This window comes from Zootoca vivipara, chromosome 6 (genome assembly GCF_965207765.1).
Source record: "Zootoca vivipara chromosome 6, rZooViv2.hap1.1, whole genome shotgun sequence".
Lineage (NCBI taxonomy): Eukaryota > Metazoa > Chordata > Lepidosauria > Squamata > Lacertidae > Zootoca > Zootoca vivipara.
In genome coordinates this window covers 75117481-75133925 of record NC_142589.1, presented here as the reverse complement: position 1 = coordinate 75133925, position 16445 = coordinate 75117481, and the positions used below count along the sequence as shown (strand labels likewise).

Below are 16445 nucleotides of genomic sequence, written 5' to 3'. Positions count from 1 at the left end.
TGTGTCAGACAACAGCTACCAACCAGAGGTGCATCAATGACTATAGCGGCCAATCCTATTGCTTGTACCTAGCAGCTGGTAGTCAGTAATACAGACTGCTCTTGAACATGGCAGCTCAACTTAGCTCTTCAGGTTAATAGCCTTCAACAGAAGTTGCTTATTTGTGCAACTTAGGTAGTATTGCCGTATTCCAGGGGATGCAACCGCAGTCAAATCAACCAGCCTCTCTCACCTGGGGTCCCCGTAGTAGCCGGGGGCACAGCGCTCGCAGTGAAGCCCTTCCGTGGGTGGGGCGCAGTAACAAGCTCCTGTGGCCCCGTGGCAATACCCCATCTCCTCCAGGCCATGCCCATTGCAGGCACACTCCTGGCAGCCACTCTGATTTGTGGCGTTCCCGTAGCTGCCAGGCCGGCAAAGGTGGCAGCGCTCGCCATGGGTCCAGTCTGCAGAGGAGGAGCAAAAAGAGGATGAGATCGATGTGGACAAAAGAAAAGAGGAAACTGCATTCAGCCACAGACTGGCTGGATGCAGAGGAATAGTGGGGAAATCCACAAGGGAAGAAGGCTCGGAGCCCGGGAAGTGGAGGTGGCACGACGATGAGTGGTCAGAGGGAGGAGGAGAAGACTGGGAGGTGGTGTCGGAAGCTGAAGAGGCAACAGGCTTTAGTGAGCAGGGAGAATCTGTGGCAGAGAAAAGTCCAGGACCAGAGGCAGAAGCAGAAGGGCAGGAGGTGAGAGGCCAAGGGGCAGAGAGGAGTCAGTCTGGTGAAGAGTCAGGGGTGTCTCCCCCTCCTGCTGCGACAAGTTCCCCTCCCCATTGTCTCTCAGAACCAGAAGAGGCATGAAAAGGGCAGGGCAGAGGTTGGCTGCAGGCAGGTGCAGACTTAGACAGCTTGGAAAACACCCTGGAAAGGAGGGGACTTAGATGGCTGTGGGGAAGTGGGGACCTCCAGTCTCAGTAAGGGCTTCATGGGGACAAGACCTGCCAGTGATTAGTTTGGCATGACACCTCAGTGTCAATCGTGTTTTTCTAATAAAAGTTAACCCCAACTAGCATGGTGTGATTTCCTGCTGGCTCGCTCCTGACAATTACACTGAGTCAGGCAGTTGGGTCCATCTAGCTCAGCATTGACTGCACTGACTGGCAGTGGCTCTCAAGGGTTTCTGACAGGAAATCTCTCTCAGTTCCACCTGCAGATGGCAGGGGTTGTATCTGGGAGCTTCTGCATGCAAGGCAGATGTGTGCCTCTTGACCTATGGCCCTTTCCTAGAGGGAGAGAAGGAGGAGGCAAGAATGGAGGACCTGTCCTCTTATACCAAACCTTCACCCACCTCAGACCCTCCACAGGTTTTGGACTACAACTTCCATCCGCCCTAACCCGCACAGCTGAGGGGAGTTGTAGTCCGAAAACCGTCTTATACCCTCTGAGGTGCACACTGATGGTGCTTTACTGCCCAAAGAAGAGCGATACAAAAAAACCGTAAGTTAGAAAAGCAGGAGACAAGAAGCATCCGGCTCACTCTGGCATTCGTCGCAAACGCCGGGCCCGCTGAGCCCACAGCTGCTGTGGAAGTGGCAGCCACAGTCCACATTGCACTGCACCCCACTTGGTGGAGGGGTGGCTCCCATGATAGTCTCGGAGGTCCAGCCCAAGTCGCAAACGCAGGTGAAGTTGGGGCCCCCGCTGCATTCGCCGTGTGCGCATTCGTCATAGCAGCTGTGTGAAAATAGAGGGGGGGGGGAGATGGAGAAAGTCCTGGAGAAAGTCCTTCACAGAGCTACAGTGCCCATGCCAACAAACTGCAGTTACCAGGATTTTAAATGCGTGTTGAAAGTGCTTTCAATGTATGGTACAGATCTGGCCAAAGTTCCTTCCTTCAGAGGGACTGGATTAATAGAGAAAGCGCAGCCAAACTAACGCAGAAGTTTCAGAAAGATGAGAGTCTGGGGTCACAGGACCGTCACTACCAACCCCAATCAGACAACCAAGGCTCACAAACGCATCCTGCCAGGGGGCTTCCTGGCACCATAAGGTCGTCAGAAAAAGCCCTGCAGGATCTTGCCACAGGCCCATCTAATTCTGTTCTTACAGTGGCCAAACAGATGCCTAAGGGAAGTCCACACCTGAGCATTCTTCCCCGCTCAGGATAACCAACATAGTGCCTCTGGCAGTGGAGTGAATTACGGAATCACGGAATCATAGAAGGTATTTCCAAGGGTCCTCTGGTCCAACCTCCTGCAATGAAGGAATCTCAACTAAAGCATCCATGGCAGATGGCCATCCTGGTTCGTAGCCTTACTCTCCATGAATCTGCGTAGCCTTCTAAAGCCAGGCTAGTAGCCACCACTAAATCTTGTGGGAGCAGATTTCATTTCACCGGGGAGAAATCTCTGCCTGCTTGCCGACAGTCTCTGGTTCCTGTAACCAGAGCCAAGCTCAAGGAATGCCCCCCCCATTCCAAACCTGCCGAAAGCATTTTGCCCGCTCCTCGTGCCCACCCTACTCACGTCTGGTTGCAGTACGCCACCCCGTCCCCCGCATAGCCTCGGTTGCAGTGGCATTCAAAGGAGTCGGGTGTGTTCTTGCAGCTGGCAAAGGGATGGCAGTTAGCCAGGCCCAGTCGGCACTCGTCCACATCTGGGCACTGCCCGTAGGACCACTGGGCTGGGTGGGTGGGAAGCAGCCCATGAGATTCCCAGAGTGCCACTGAGCAGTTCAGAAAGGTGTTCAGGCCTGAGAAATCCCCGGGGAGGCACCTGCACAGGGAAAAAGGAAGAAGTTATTCCCCTCACAACAGTCCCAGGGTTGAAACCACCTTTGCTTTCAAAGGATTCCCTGCCTATAACACCTGTATGGCAAGGAGAAATTCAGCAAGCGCCGTATTTCCCTTTGCTGACCCTCCACTGATGGGGAAAACCTCTGGTTGTTGATTTTTTTTTTTGCTGTCACTCAAAGAAAAACAACGACCCCATGGAAAAGACTTTGCAACCTTTCCAGCACAAACACGGCAGCTTGTAATTTCTTCCTTCAAAATGTTACTCATTTTATTTATTAAATTTGCATACCACCCTTCATCTGTAGATATCAGGGTGGTTCACAAGGCGAAAGCACCATATTAAAAAAACACAGAATACCGTACATAATAAAAATAAGAACCACAACAAACCAATGATCCCCCCTCTCCCGCAATATGTTTAAAAGGGCACTGGAGGTCGATCAGCCAAAGGTCTAGTTAAAGAGGAAAGCTTTCATCTGGTGTGAAAAGATGTGAAGGCGCCAGGAGAGTCACCCTGGAGAGAGCATTCCACAAACGGGGAGCCAACACACAAAAGGCCATTGCCGTGTTGCCACCCTCTTACAAAGGAGGAACAGGAAGAAGGGCCTCAGAGGATGATCTCAGGATCTGGGAAGGTTCATGTGGAGAGAGGTGGTCCTTCAGATATTGCGGTCCTGAGCCCAACCATACAGTGGTGCCTTGACTTACTAATTTAATCTGTTCCGAAGGCACCTTCGTAGGTCGAAAAATCTGTAAGTCGAAAAACGCCATTGGAAACGCGATTTCCCATAGGAATGCATTGGAAACGGAAAAATTCGTAGGTCGAAGCAACCCTATCTAAAAATTCGTAAGTCGAAAAAACCCTATCTAAAACCGCCGCGGTTTCCTTTCGGATGTCGAGACATTCATAAGCGCGCGGCCATTAGCCCCATTCGTAAGTCGAAAAATTCGGTTGTTGAGTCGTTCGTAAGTCGAGGTACCGCTGTAATTGATTTTAAAATGGTGAAACTGAAGTCAAACCTGAGGTTACCAATTTGGCGCCACACACCAAATGGCGGATTGACAGCCCTGCCCCCTTGTTCTACTCACCCCCTGGAAGTAAGCTTAATAATAATAATAACAATAATAATTTTATTATTTGTACCCCACCCATCTGACTGGGCTGCCCCCAGTCTTCCAACATATATAAAAACACAATAGAACATTACACATTAAAAGGCTTTCCTATACAGGACTGCCTTCAGGTGTCTTCTAAAGGTGATATAGTTACTCATCCGTGGCCAGGCTAAAGCAGGCACCTTGACTGAGAGGTGGGGAAGAAAAACCATTGTAAACATGAGTCTTACCTGCCCAAGGTGGGGTTGTCCGAGTTGCCGCACCAACCGCATTCAAAGTTCTGCAGGCATTCCCGGCAGGTGTTGAACCGGGTGCAGTCCAGGCACTGGGGCACAGAATGCACGCTGGGGGAAGGAGAGAGGAGAGGGGGGAAAGAGGTTGGTGAGCCGCTCCTGCATGCACTGGGTCCGAGAAAGAATGGAAAGAGGAAAGAGGAGTCCAGAGAGGTAGCAACGCGATGCCCAGCAACTTAATTTTTCAATTGGGGGGGACTCTGGTTTTGCTGTAAATAAATTGTTTTGAAATTTAAGTATTCAAGTTACTGTCCCTCTGGACATATTATTTCCTTCTTTCTCAGGAACTTGGAACCTGCTACAAAAATATTTTTCTGGGGCAAGGCAGAAAGGGGTATTTGCAGGCTCTCAAGGGTGTTTCAAATATACACAATTTCACTGAGGGGTGTGGTGCCTCGGAGCGTAACTCCTGCGTAAATGGGATGCCTGTATGCATCTTGTGGAATGAATGAATGACTAAATAAATCACCATCTCCTTTTCCACTACCACTTCCCCTCATGTGGTGCTTAACTTGGGCTGGGGCTGGCCAATATTCAATAATTCCTTGTGGAAACCGGAGATTTCCCTATTAGAGTGGTCAGGGCCAGCTCTAGGAAGACCCCCGGTGGCGCAGGGCACCACGGCGCCGGCCCACCAGGAGGACGCCACGAGCTGCGCCCGCCCACTGGCCGGCCGGTCTGCCGGTTCGACGCGCAGCTGCACCCACGGCAACCACGCTGTGCCTGCCCGCCCGCCGCGCAGCAGCGCCTGTGGCAGCCGCATTGCGCCCGCCCACCCCGCTGGGAAACGGGGCGGGGGGGCGCCGGAGGGATCCGTCGCTCCATGGCGCCAGGGGCGCTTAAGACGGCCCTGACAGTGGTACCTCGGGTTACGAACTTAATTCGTTCTGGAGGTCCGTTCTGCACCTGAAACCGTTCTTAACCTGAGGTGCCACTTTAGCTAATGGGGCCTCCCGCTGCCGCCGGCGTGCGATTTCCATTCTCCTTCTGGGGCAAAGTTCTCAACCCAAGGTACTACTTCCGGGTTAGTGGAGTTTGTAACCCGAAGTGTTTGTAACCCGAAGCATTTGTAACCCGAGGTACCACTGTACTAGCATTTTTATGAGCCATGAGTGTTGCTTTTCGAAACTGCAGCCTGTGCAGATTCTGCCTTTCTTCTTTCCGCCGAACAACCACAAAGGAGAACATGACTTCCTCACGCCCCGAGGTTTCCTGCTGCATGCCCAATGTACCTGTCATACCAACCACGGCAGTCTCCATAGGGGTATTTGGCCAGGTAGGCAGCGAAGAAGAAGCAGCTACGTGTGGACTGGCACCAAGCACACTGGCTGGAGTTGGAGAGGCACTCGGAGCAGGTATTGCGCCTGGGAGATGAGAGGAGAAACCAACGCTTTCAAGACCCACTCTCAGAACTACTTTCTGCACCATCCAACGCCGGATTAAGACCTTTAGAGGCCCTAAACAATTTAAAAGACTTTGGTGCCCCCATATCTATCTAATTCAAACTATAAACAACAATAAACTGTAAAATGAAACTCAAAATGAAACAAAACCTACGGTATGATAGAAAATGAATGGTTTTGGGTTTTGGGGTTTTTTTGTTTTGTTTTGTTTTTTGTATACTTCTGCTTTATATCTGTTTTTTTCTCCCCTACTTTTTTCTAATTGTAAAGTCTTGGATCAGATCCTCAAAACTAATCTTACATAACATATCTGCTTCTATACTTGGCAGACATAAGGAATCCAGCCTGTCTTGTTGCATAGTTGTTCAGTTGGGATTTTTAATATGCTCCAACTGAGAAAACGAGCAATTTGCGACCATTAATGTTAGAAATCCGGCAATGGAAAATTTCTGTGGTGTCCCCTTGATGCCCTAAGCATGTGCTTACTTTGTGTGTAATGGTTAATCCAGCCCTGGCACCCCCACCTCCTGATTTTCCCCCCTGGTACCGCCGCTGCTTGAACCAGGGCTTCCCAGGTCCAGGCTGTGCTAGGAATCCAGCATCTTTGATTCCTGCGTTGCAGGGGGTCAGAGTAGATGACCATCAGGGTCCCTTCCACTTCTACAATTCTATGATCTCAGGCTTCTTGAGGATAAGACAGTGCTGCTGCTTCTCCACAGGCTGAGAGCGGGCATTCGATGCTGGATCAAAGCGAGCTTTCTGACCTGAGCAACCAAAGGACTCCCCAAATACTTCCAAGCTTGCCTCTTCTACAGTTTTCCCTGCTGCCTTCTTCCCTGCAAGGCCACATGTCTCCCATCTCCTGGCTGGCACCTCAGCCCCAGCCACGGGCTCGGGGGAGCAGAGTCTGACCGAGGTTCCTTTCCACCGCGGCCTTATCCCAAACCTTCCCGCCACCCCCCTGGCTCACTCACTGGTTGCAGAGTTTGGGGCAGTCCTTCGGAGAGCGGATTGCACTGGGGAGGCGGCCCCGGCGGCTGCAGAGGAAGTCTCCCTTCTTGCTGCTGTTCACTTGCCACTCGCAGAACGGGTCCTGGAGAGGGAAACAAAAGAGGAAGCATGGGGCTCCCATCCAAAGGAGTGCCAAGTCTCTCATTCCGTAAATGCAAGGATTTACACTTGTGCAAGATAACTCTCCCCCATTCTAATTCTAAAATCAAGAAAATCGGATTTTTAGTATTTAAATTAGATTTTTAAAAATAAAATGCTTTTGGAGGAAAAAGCTTTCTAAAGATAGTTTTCTTTTTAAGTTACATTATAGTCCAAAGGCTATTCGTCAGGAAATAAGGATTTGTTTTAAGTTTATATATGCTATAATGTTATTGTTTTAGTTAAATCAATTCTTTAAATTGTTATTAAGGAAATGATTGTTTTTCTCCTTCCAATAAAGTACAGCAGAAAAGTTGTCCAAATATAAACAGTTAACTTATTAAACCTCAAAATAATTTCATAATTATCCGTCTATGTATTTCTAAGAGTATAACCAAATCAGTAATGTTTGATATAACTGTAAAAACTACTCTGAAAATTCATTATTCCAAAAATGAAACCTTCATCTGGTTGTAAATATTAAGATTATACCAGCAGGAATGAGTCTGACTAGTGCTTTAAATCGATTTGATTTAAATCAAATCCACCCTGTTTGAATTATGAGCAACAGAAGGAATTAAGAGACTGATGTTATGATATAAGAGAGAGAAGATAGTGAGCAGCAAGGGGGGGGGGTTAAAAAAACACCATGGAAAACGGAGTGGGAAGCCGACAAAAGAAAAGATAGATTTTAATGTATTGGGGTGTATATGTGAAATTTAATAAAATATAAATGCAGGGGAAAGGAAGGAAGAAGGAAGGAAGGAAGGAAGGAAGGAAGGAAGGAAGGAAGGAAGGAAGGAAGGAAGGAAGGAAGGAAGGAAGGAAGGAAGGAAGGGTCTCTGATGTAACTGGGCTGCAATGCAGTGTCGACAATCCATCACCATCGCTCCTATGCCTTTAAGATTTTATCCCTCAGCAGAGAAATGGGTTTCACTGACAACAACCTACCCTAGACAGATCAGACCCATCATTCTCCATGCACACATACAGTGGTACCTTGGTTTAAGAAAAGCTTAGTTTATGAACAACTTGGATTAAGAACACTGCAAACCCAGAAGTAGGTGTTTTGGTTTGTGAACTTTGCCTTGGAAGCAGAACATGTTGAGTGTGTTCCATTTGTAAATCGAGTCCCCCACTGCTGTGGGAAAGCATGCCTTGGTTTAGTAACACTTTGGTTTAAGAAAGGACTTCCGGAACGGATTGAGCTCATAAACCAAGGTACCACTGTATTGCTGTAAATACAATGGCCCTGCCCGCTGCACTGATCTGCACCTGCCTCCCCCTCTCCAAAAAAGGCTCTGCCCCAAGGAAGGCACAAACCTGCAAGCCATACCCCTCTCACCTTGCTGCAAGCGTGGCAGTCTCGGTAGTCCTCGCACAGGATGCAGTTGCCGGGGGCCAGGATGAGGCGCACGCTGCCAGCGCCGCAGCCTCCGGCATCGTCCTTATGCGCCAGCCGGCGGTGGCAGGTGGCACTGACTGGGCACCAGCCGCAACCCTGGTCGGCCAGGCAAGCCAGGCAGGAGCGGTAAGTGGCGCACAGCTCTGAGCGATAAGGCTCCAGGAAGAAGTAAGAGATCTCCTAGCAGGTAAAGACAGGTGGGAGAGGAGAAAGGAAGATGAGTATCACCTGGTATAAACATCACCGCATCTCTCTGTGTCGGAGGCGATGCAGCGACCGAGGTTCGCTTCCTTTATTTCTATCTCATTTCTTAAAATTTATATACTACTTGATTGTTTAAGAAACAAACCAACCTCAAAGCAGCTTACAAGAAGAAAACACGGAAATAACCAGTAAAAAAACAACAATTGTAAAGCTTCAAAAATAATTAACATCTTGATGTTAGCATTGAGATAAATTCAACAGTGTAAGCAAGTTTTGAGGGATGTAATAACGGAATACTGAATGAAACGTTTATACAAAATATGCAGGGATTTATGTTATGCAAAATGAACCATGGAAAGGGAAGAAGGGAAGCCATTGATATTTTAAAGTTGTTTAAATGAATATTTTAAAATGTAAAACAGAAAATTTAATAAAACTTATAGAAATAATAATAATTAACATCTTTTCCGGACAATTTAAAGAAATATTATAATATGATGAATACGTGAGCAGGATTTGAACTATGAGCAACAGAAGAACTTGAAGATTATAGCAGTGTTGTTATAAAAGAGACATGAGACAGGGCGCAGCAGAGGGAGAGTAGTGGAAAAGGGGGTGGGAAGTTGACAAAAAATAACAAAGAAAAAATGTTTTACTATGTACTGAAATGTATGTGTTCAATTTTTGGAAAACCTGATAAAAATATGATAAAAATTAATTAATATCAGCGATATACTAAAACATATGTCAACATTCTAAATGTCTGCATAGACATGCAGGTGCAGGGAAGAGTACAGCTGGTGTCAATCGGCAGGGAGTTCCAAAGGGCCACGCTAAAAATAAAAAAAGCACCCATGGGAAGCCTGAAAGCACAAGAGCCCTCTCCCCTCCTCCTGTTCCTCCCAGCAACTGGTATTCAGAAGCATGGCTGCTCCCGCCTGTGGATATCCTTTGCTCCCTCGCACCCTGTTCCTCCCGGATCCTGAATATTCCTAAAAAGCTGCTGAACCCCCTCCCTTGTCAATGGCAGTAGTCTGCACTTGCGGCAACGTGAACCAGAAAGCTGTGGGTCCCTGAGGCTGTGAACATCTCACCACGGAGAGGGCGAGATACTCACGCTGCCCCCGGGCACTCCTGTGCGATCCCAGGTGAGGGTCAGCTCGCTCGTCTGCCCGTTGCCGGAGTTGTTGAGGTGGCCTTCGACCAGGACGGTGTACTTATTGCCCCTCTCGGTGCTGGGGAAGAGGCGCTCGGCCCCGGGACGCTGCAGTAGCCGCTTCTCTTTCTCCTGCTGCACTGCCCAGCGGCCCACCTCCTCCTGAAAGGGAAGGCGGGAGGGCTAGGAAGAGCTAAAGTGGTACCTCAGGTTAAGAACAGTTTCAGGTTAAGAACGGACCTCCAGAACGAATTAAGTTCTTAACGCGAGGTACCACTGTACTAAGGCCTGGGAGACTAGGGTTCAAATCCCCAGTTGGCCGTGAAGTTTGCTGGGTGACAATGGAGTGCACTTCTGAGGGTGAAGTCAAGCCGCTGTGTTAGCAGTGCCAAAGTAATCTCCTTGGGAGTCCAAGCCTGGGCAGTGTGTCTGGAGGTCCTAGGCTGCCCAGGAGACAAGACCCCCCCCCCCCACTCTCAGACTCACTGATGTGGTCCAAAGAAAAGCAGAGCAAGACATTTGGCACTAGCTGGGAGTTGCAGGAAGAAGGCGTACAAGACTCTATCAAACCGTCTTAGGGACCGCTCTGTGGATTTTTGTAGGGATTTCTCATGAAGGTATCCCACAAGGCAGCAGAGGTTTAGGATGAGTTTGCCTTCTCCTAGACGGGCCACCTTCCCTGGTGGACGAGCCCCATCTGCCCCTCACTTCCCTCTACAGCAGGTGCAGAAACCACCTTCTTGACTGTTGGACCCAATCTTGGTCCCGTCTGCTCAATACACCAGAGTCTGTCTCTGTGTGCCGGGAAAGTCCCTAACTCACCATGGGTTTGAGATCCATTGGATACTCTCACCTGGTTCAGACTCATCCTTAGCTCTTAAGGCCCCCCCCACATTCTCTCTTGTAGGCTGTTGGGAGTACAACTCTGATCTCCAACCACTGGCCATGATGGATGGGGAAGGGGAAGGCTGCCCCAGAACCTTTTGAGCAGACAGCCCCACCACCACCCCCAAACACCCCACAATTCCACACCCTGCAGCACCTTATCTCCCTGTCGTATGCTTCCAACCCTAGTTCTGCTCCCGGACAGTTGTACCCTTACCAGCTCAGACGCGCCAGGGGCCCGGGCCAGCTTGGCAATCACGAAGAGTCGCTGGATGCGTGCCCAGATTGAGATGTCTTCAGCAGGTCCGGAGCTGCTGACCAGCGGGTGAATGAAGCCCTTGTAGACCAGGGAGACGTCCATCTCCGTGCTGGGGTTGAGGGTGATCGTGGTGCTGCGGACAATGGAGACCTAGGCAGAGGGACAGTTGTCACAGACTGATCTGCAGAGTCCAGGCAAGACCACCTTGATACAGCTGGTCTCCCTGCCGCTTCTCTCCATTGCCCGGAGCTGGGTGGCATCCCTCACCTGGCACCACTCAGGCCATCAGTTCAATGGCCGCTGCATACTCAAAGAAAGTTGGGAGAAATGGCAAAATAGGGCATTATTAAATTACTGTTTCGGGGAAAGAAATAAGAGGGTTTGCTCTTCAGATGGGGCAAGAGAAAAGGCAAAACAGTGCCCCAGAGTCCCCTCCAGACCAGGCAGTCAAGGAGGATTACTGCAGTCAATGTTATCAAAAGCTGCTGAGAGGTCCAGCAGAACCAACACGGTCCCTGCCCAGCTCCCAGCTTTATGTTATCTGCCAGAGACTTAATGAAATTAAGAGACTTAGCATGATGGTTAAGAGTGTTGGACTAGAACCTGGGAGACCAGGGTTCAAATCCTCTCTCAGCCGTGATGTTCATTAGGTAACCTTAGGCCTGCCGCCGCCTCTAAGCCTCACAGACCTCGTAGGGTTGTGTTGAGGATAAAATGGGGAGGGGATGAACCATATGTGCCACCTTGGCATCCAATTTCCTGAAGAATTGTGGGGAAAGATGTGTAAATCAATCAATCAACAAATTGGACATTATTTTATTTCATATTTTTTCTTCCCAAATTTATTTTGAATAAGTTACTTTTCTGAATGTTTTAATTACAGATAACCTATTATGGAGTTGAGTTAAATTGAATTGCACATTGCACTGCATTCAGATCATGGCCCTCCTGTGTGATGGATGCGTGTGTCTTTTAATGAACACAGCAGAGTGAAATATTATGAGTCATTGCAGGGAGGAAGGGAGGGGGCATGTTGTGTATGAACTTAATAGCGTTTAGCTTACTTTTAGTTGCTATCTTGTTAATATCATTTTACAGATTATAAATGCCTTATTGATTTGTTAATCGCATGGTACGACTTAGACTGTAATTGTGATGCTTAGCTTATATTTTAATTGCCTGTTTGTTAATTGTGTTTTATAGACTGCAATTGATTTACAGACGATTTGTTAATTATATTATATGATTTATGCCGTACTTGTGATGTTATTCTTTTTGTTATTTATTGCTTGTAACCTGCTTTGGGGAAATTAAAAGACGCCTGCTTCTTGGGAGAAAAGCAATGACAAACCTAGACAGCATCTTAAAAAGCAGAGACATCACCTTGCTGACAAAGGTCCGTATAGTTAAAGCTATGGTTTTCCCAGTAGTGATGTATGGAAGTGAGAGCTGGACCATAAAGAAGGCTGATCGCCGAAGAATTGATGCTTTTGAATTATGGTGCTGGGGGAAACTCTTGAGAGTCCCATGGACGGCAAGAAGATCAAACCTATCCATTCTGAAGGAAATCAGCCCTGAGTGCTCACTGGAAGGACAGATCGTGAAGCTAAGCCTCCAATACTTTGGCCACCTCATGAGAAGAGAAGAATCCTTGGAAAAGACCCTGATGTTGGGAAAGATTGAGGGCACTAGGAGAAGGGGACGACAGAGGACAAGATGGTTGGACAGTGTTCTTGAAGCTACGAACATGAGTTTGACCAAACTGCGGGAGGCAGTGCAAGACAGGAGTGCCTGGCGTGCTCTGGTCCATGGGGTCACGAAGAGTCGGACACGACTAAACGACTAAACAACAACAACCTGCTTTGGGATTCATTTGACTGGAAAGCAGCAAACTTTCGGCGTGCTACTCCCTTACCTTATCAGGCTGGGAATCGTTGCGTGGCTGCTGGTAGGTGATGAGGTGAAGGCCGGGGAGGAAGTTTTCATGCTGACATTGTGCCAAGGAAGTGACAAAGAAGGGCTGAGGACCCCACCAGCCATATGTCCCAGAGATTTTCCCCACCTGGCACCTGCCCTGCTCTGTGAAGGAAAAGGAAATAGGAGTGTCAGAGAGCAGATTTCTTCAACACACGGTTTCTGTTGAAATATGAAAGGCGCCGGCTGCTTAAGACACACTTGTTTGGACAAGCATTCTCCTGATCTGAATCTCCTGTTTTAATTTTTGATTTTCACTGCTATGCTGCTGTAATGGGCTTGTTTATTATGCATTTCAATTATAGACATTTCAGCATTTAGAATAAATTGCTTCAGGGTGCACTTAAATATTATTATTATTATTATTATTAAGAACATTTGCAACCCATTCTTCAGCCAAAAGAGTCTCAAAGTGCCTCACATGCACTCAATTAAGACAAGACGGTTCCTGCCTGCAAGCTTACGGTCCTTTAAAGAAAGGCACACAAGGGAAAAAGAAAGGGAGGGAAGAGGGAAAAATAAAACTCAAGCGCCCCAGTTCTTAAACAGAGGTTCTTATAATGCCCAGCTGCCACAGTTCAGAGGTAGGTAAAGGTAAAGGTAAAAGGACCCCTGACCATTAGGTCCAGTCGTGACCGACTCCGAGGTTGCGGCGCTCATCGCGCGTTATTGGCCGAGGGAGCCGGTGTACAGCTTCCAAGTCATGTGGCCAGCATGACTAAGCCACTTCTGGCGAACCAGAGCAGTACATGGAAATGCCGTTTACCTTCCCGCTGGAGCGGTACCTATTTATCTACTTGCACTTTGACGTGCTTTCGAACTGCTAGGTTGGCAGGAGCTGGGACCGAGCAACGGGAGCTCACCCCGTCACAGGGATTCGAACCGCCGACCTTCTGATCGGCAAGCCCTAGGCTCTGTGGTTTAACCCACAGCGCCACCCGCGGTAGCGCCTGCCTAATGGAGCTCCCGTCAGCAAAGCAGATGAAGTGAGTCCCTGCTTTCCATTCTCCCTCACTGAGACAGTGAACTGCCTTGGTTTTACTTCTTGAAATCAAAGGTGGAATACAACCTCTATTATTTATTATTTTTAATCTCTTTAAAAACAACAATGAAGAATACAGTGTTCATTCCTGTCAACCTGCTCCCAAGCTTGTGGCGAGCCTGTAGCCCCAAAAGAGCAGTATTCATAATGTCACTTTAAGAAGTGTGCCTCGTAAAACGCGGGTTTGTGGCAACAGGCAGAATGGCCCAGCTTGGCTCACTTACCTGAGAGAGGCATGCAGGTCTCGTTCTGCACACACCAGCCAAAGGGTCCCGGGGCACGAGGCAGAGAAGCGTTGGTGCCGCCAAAAGCCAGGCATGACTGGCAGTCAACTAAGAGGCGGGCCAAGCCTAGGCAGCCAGTATTGGGGCACTGAGGAGAAGGTGGGGGAAAGACAATATGAGCCCCAAAATATTGCACTCCCAGTAGCCAGCATGGTGTGCTACAGATGTTGCCAAATTACAACTCCCACCACCTCACAGTGGACAACCAGTGAGATTTCCGCTCCTGTCCATGCGCAGCTACTCATCACTGCATCGCCAGGCACCCCACATCCCCAGAGTTAGGTTAAAAAAAAGGTAAAGGATCCCTGGACAGTTAAGTCCAGTCAAATGTGACTATGGGGTTGCGACGCTCACCTCGCTTTCAGGCCAAGTCTTGTGGCCAGCATGACTAAACTGCTTCTGGCGCAATGGAACACCGTGATGGAAATCAAGAGTGCACGGTAACGCCGTTTACCTTCCCGCCACAGCGATACCTATTTACTTGCACTGGGATGCTTTCGAACTGCTAGGTTGGCAGGAGCTGGGACGGAGCAACAGGAGCTCACTCCATCATGGGGATTTGAACCGCCGACCTTCCAATCGGCAAGCCCAAGAGCCACGGTTGGCGCTGTGGTCTAAACCGCTGAACCCCCCGAGTTACTCACAGTGCTGTGGGGCTGGGTACTCTGGCAGCCTCTCATACACCAGGCACATTCTGGGTCCTTGGCACACGTGGCTTTTTCAGTGTAAATGGAGCAGTAGTCCAAGTGGTACTGAGGCCGTGCGGGGAGAAGCAAAGGTGTGGGTCAGTGACTCCTCAAGTCAGTCCTGCATCCAGAAAGGCACTCGGCGAGGCTGCCTTACAAAGTGCCCCAGAGAGGGAGTGTGAGCAGCTCCTGCCCGCCCCCCTCCATCCTGTCCTCCAGCAGAATGCAAAGACGGTCTCTGCAACAACTCACATTCTTAATTTTTTAATGTATCTATTTTAAGGTGTTACAGAAAGCTTAATATAGAATTATGTGATAATGATAAGCATGTCTCGGCATGGGGGTTCCCAAGGCGGGAGGGTGGCAGACTCTGTTGACGTTTCGGCACCAGGCACCATTTTGAATCAAGATGGCAGACTAAAACTTTTGGTGCGGTTTTTGGGAAGCGGGTCCAAAATCACAAACTGTGCTATCCATTTTAAAAGCACAATTTTTGTTTGTTTGTTTGTTTCTACAAATCACCAGGCACCCCCGCTGTTTATAAATAAAGCAATAAATACTGTAAATAAAATAAAATAATCTTAAACAATGAATAAGAGTACTGGGAGGCAGGGAACCATAACACGTAAATCATAAAACAAAATTTCAAAGCGTAATTAAAATTCCTCCGTTGCATAGGCTATCAGTTGCAAACTAAAACAACAGTTCATCTGGAGAAAGCTTGGAGAAAAATAAGGGTTTTCAACAGGTGTATAAAGCACAGAACAGAGGGAGGAAAGGAATTGCATACATCAGGCATATCCAACAGGTAGATCGTGATCTACTGGTAGATCACTGGACGTCTGTGGTAGATCACTGGCTCAACAACTTTGACCTGAACCCCCATAAAACGGGGGTAGGTCACTGTCAGTCTCTTGGGAGTTGATCACAGTCTCTTCGAAGTTGGCCACCCCTGGCATACATGAACACCTCAGGAGAGACTATTACTTCCTGGAGCAAGTTAACCAACCTAATTCTCTATTGAAACCCAAGTCTCACGCTGTCCATTTTTTTGTAAAATTTTCCAGCTCTACAATTTTACAGTTAAAAGGATACACCTGAGACCCTAGTTGGGGTGTACATGGTTAGCCTGGTTAAGACCAGAAGGCCCTCTGCTAGAGCACAGGTGACAGGCCAGCTCTTAGGATGCGGAGATTTCGATGGGCCCACAGTCAGGCAAGCCCATCGGAAGCAGGGAAAGGGAAGGGAGGCAGAGTCACTTACCATCTGAGAAGGCACCTGGAAGACAAAAGTGGGCACCTTGTACGCCAGGAGGTCTCCCCGCGGCACCCCGCTGTAGCCGCCAGCCACAACCAGCACGTTCCCGTTCATGACTGCGGCCACATGGGAGTAGCGGCCTCGCGCCTGGGCCTGAGTCTTGGCCTCGTGTTCTGAGGGAAGGGGAACAGATCAGGTCAAGGGCAGCCTACTGCGATGTCACAACAGAGTGCTGGAATTGGGACACAGGAGAAATATGGTGCCATATAAAGCTATACATTTTGGGAAATGGGTTGTCTGTCTATCTGTTCTCCATGAGTTCAGCCACCTCTCAATATATTGTTGCCAAACCTGGCGTAAGTGTTCTGAGGTGGGGACAGCAGTCTTTGACACCAACTGGTTACCGGGTTACTGTTAGGATCGTCCTACTCTCGTGTAGGACCCTGGCAGAGATACATGCCCGACTGGCATGTTCTCTCCCTGGCATGTTCTCTCCCTCCTGGATGATCATTCGGGAGCTTCAAAAGCTTTCTTCTGCCCGAACATCACAGCGAC

The 16445-nt window shown here is 48.7% G+C and overlaps 1 protein-coding gene across 1 annotated transcript in view; it reads right to left on the bottom strand.

Moving 5' to 3' along the window:
* The window catches only part of MEGF8 (multiple EGF like domains 8), a 54897-nt gene that overhangs the window by 26226 nt on the left and 12226 nt on the right, over nucleotides 1-16445 (bottom strand). Inside the window, exons 11-23 of the mRNA XM_035117353.3 lie at nucleotides 15897-16063; nucleotides 14592-14699; nucleotides 13888-14035; nucleotides 12563-12726; nucleotides 10606-10797; nucleotides 9465-9665; nucleotides 8084-8323; nucleotides 6564-6682; nucleotides 5419-5550; nucleotides 4124-4237; nucleotides 2509-2757; nucleotides 1521-1717; nucleotides 233-443 (exon numbers count right to left, since the gene is read on the bottom strand). Of these exons, the coding sequence (XP_034973244.3) occupies nucleotides 233-443; nucleotides 1521-1717; nucleotides 2509-2757; nucleotides 4124-4237; nucleotides 5419-5550; nucleotides 6564-6682; nucleotides 8084-8323; nucleotides 9465-9665; nucleotides 10606-10797; nucleotides 12563-12726; nucleotides 13888-14035; nucleotides 14592-14699; nucleotides 15897-16063 (2242 nt within the window). The remainder of the gene's footprint in view (nucleotides 1-232; nucleotides 444-1520; nucleotides 1718-2508; nucleotides 2758-4123; nucleotides 4238-5418; nucleotides 5551-6563; nucleotides 6683-8083; nucleotides 8324-9464; nucleotides 9666-10605; nucleotides 10798-12562; nucleotides 12727-13887; nucleotides 14036-14591; nucleotides 14700-15896; nucleotides 16064-16445) is intronic.